The 323-nt window shown below is 76.2% G+C and overlaps 1 protein-coding gene across 3 annotated transcripts in view; it reads left to right on the forward strand.

The window, feature by feature from the left end:
* MAP3K7 (mitogen-activated protein kinase kinase kinase 7) overlaps window positions 1-323 on the forward strand; it is a 45,209-nt gene continuing 44,886 nt past the window's right edge. For 2 of the 3 annotated variants that reach the window (XM_010565673.1, XM_010565674.1), the window contains exon 1: window positions 38-191. In XM_010565673.1, coding sequence (XP_010563975.1) covers window positions 102-191 — 90 coding nt within the window. In that variant the 5' untranslated portion in view covers window positions 38-101. Of the gene's footprint in view, window positions 192-323 lie in introns of all 3 variants that reach the window. The other variant, XM_010565671.1, reaches the window with a different exon arrangement.

Here is a 323-nt window from a genome sequence, read left to right on the forward strand (position 1 = left end):
CGCGCCCCGCGTAGCCCCGGCCCAGGCCCTCGGCCGCCCGGCGCCGGGCCCCCCGCCCCCGGCCTGCCCTGGCCTCTCCTCCCCCAGGTGAAAGAGGAGGCATGTCCGCTGCCGCCTCCGCTGAAATGATTGAAACCCCCCCGGTCCTCAACTTCGAAGAAATCGACTACAAAGAGATCGAGGTGGAAGAGGTGAGTGCGGGCCCCGCCGCCGGGCGGCCTCTCCCCCCCCCACACACACCCCACACCCCCCCGCTCCCCGGGCGCGGCCTGCCGGCGGGCCGGGGACAGCCAGGCTGGCCCCCGCGGGCCGCCGGGGTTGCC

Source organism: Haliaeetus leucocephalus, unplaced genomic scaffold, assembly GCF_000737465.1.
Source record: "Haliaeetus leucocephalus isolate CR32 unplaced genomic scaffold, Haliaeetus_leucocephalus-4.0 Scaffold195, whole genome shotgun sequence".
Lineage (NCBI taxonomy): Eukaryota > Metazoa > Chordata > Aves > Accipitriformes > Accipitridae > Haliaeetus > Haliaeetus leucocephalus.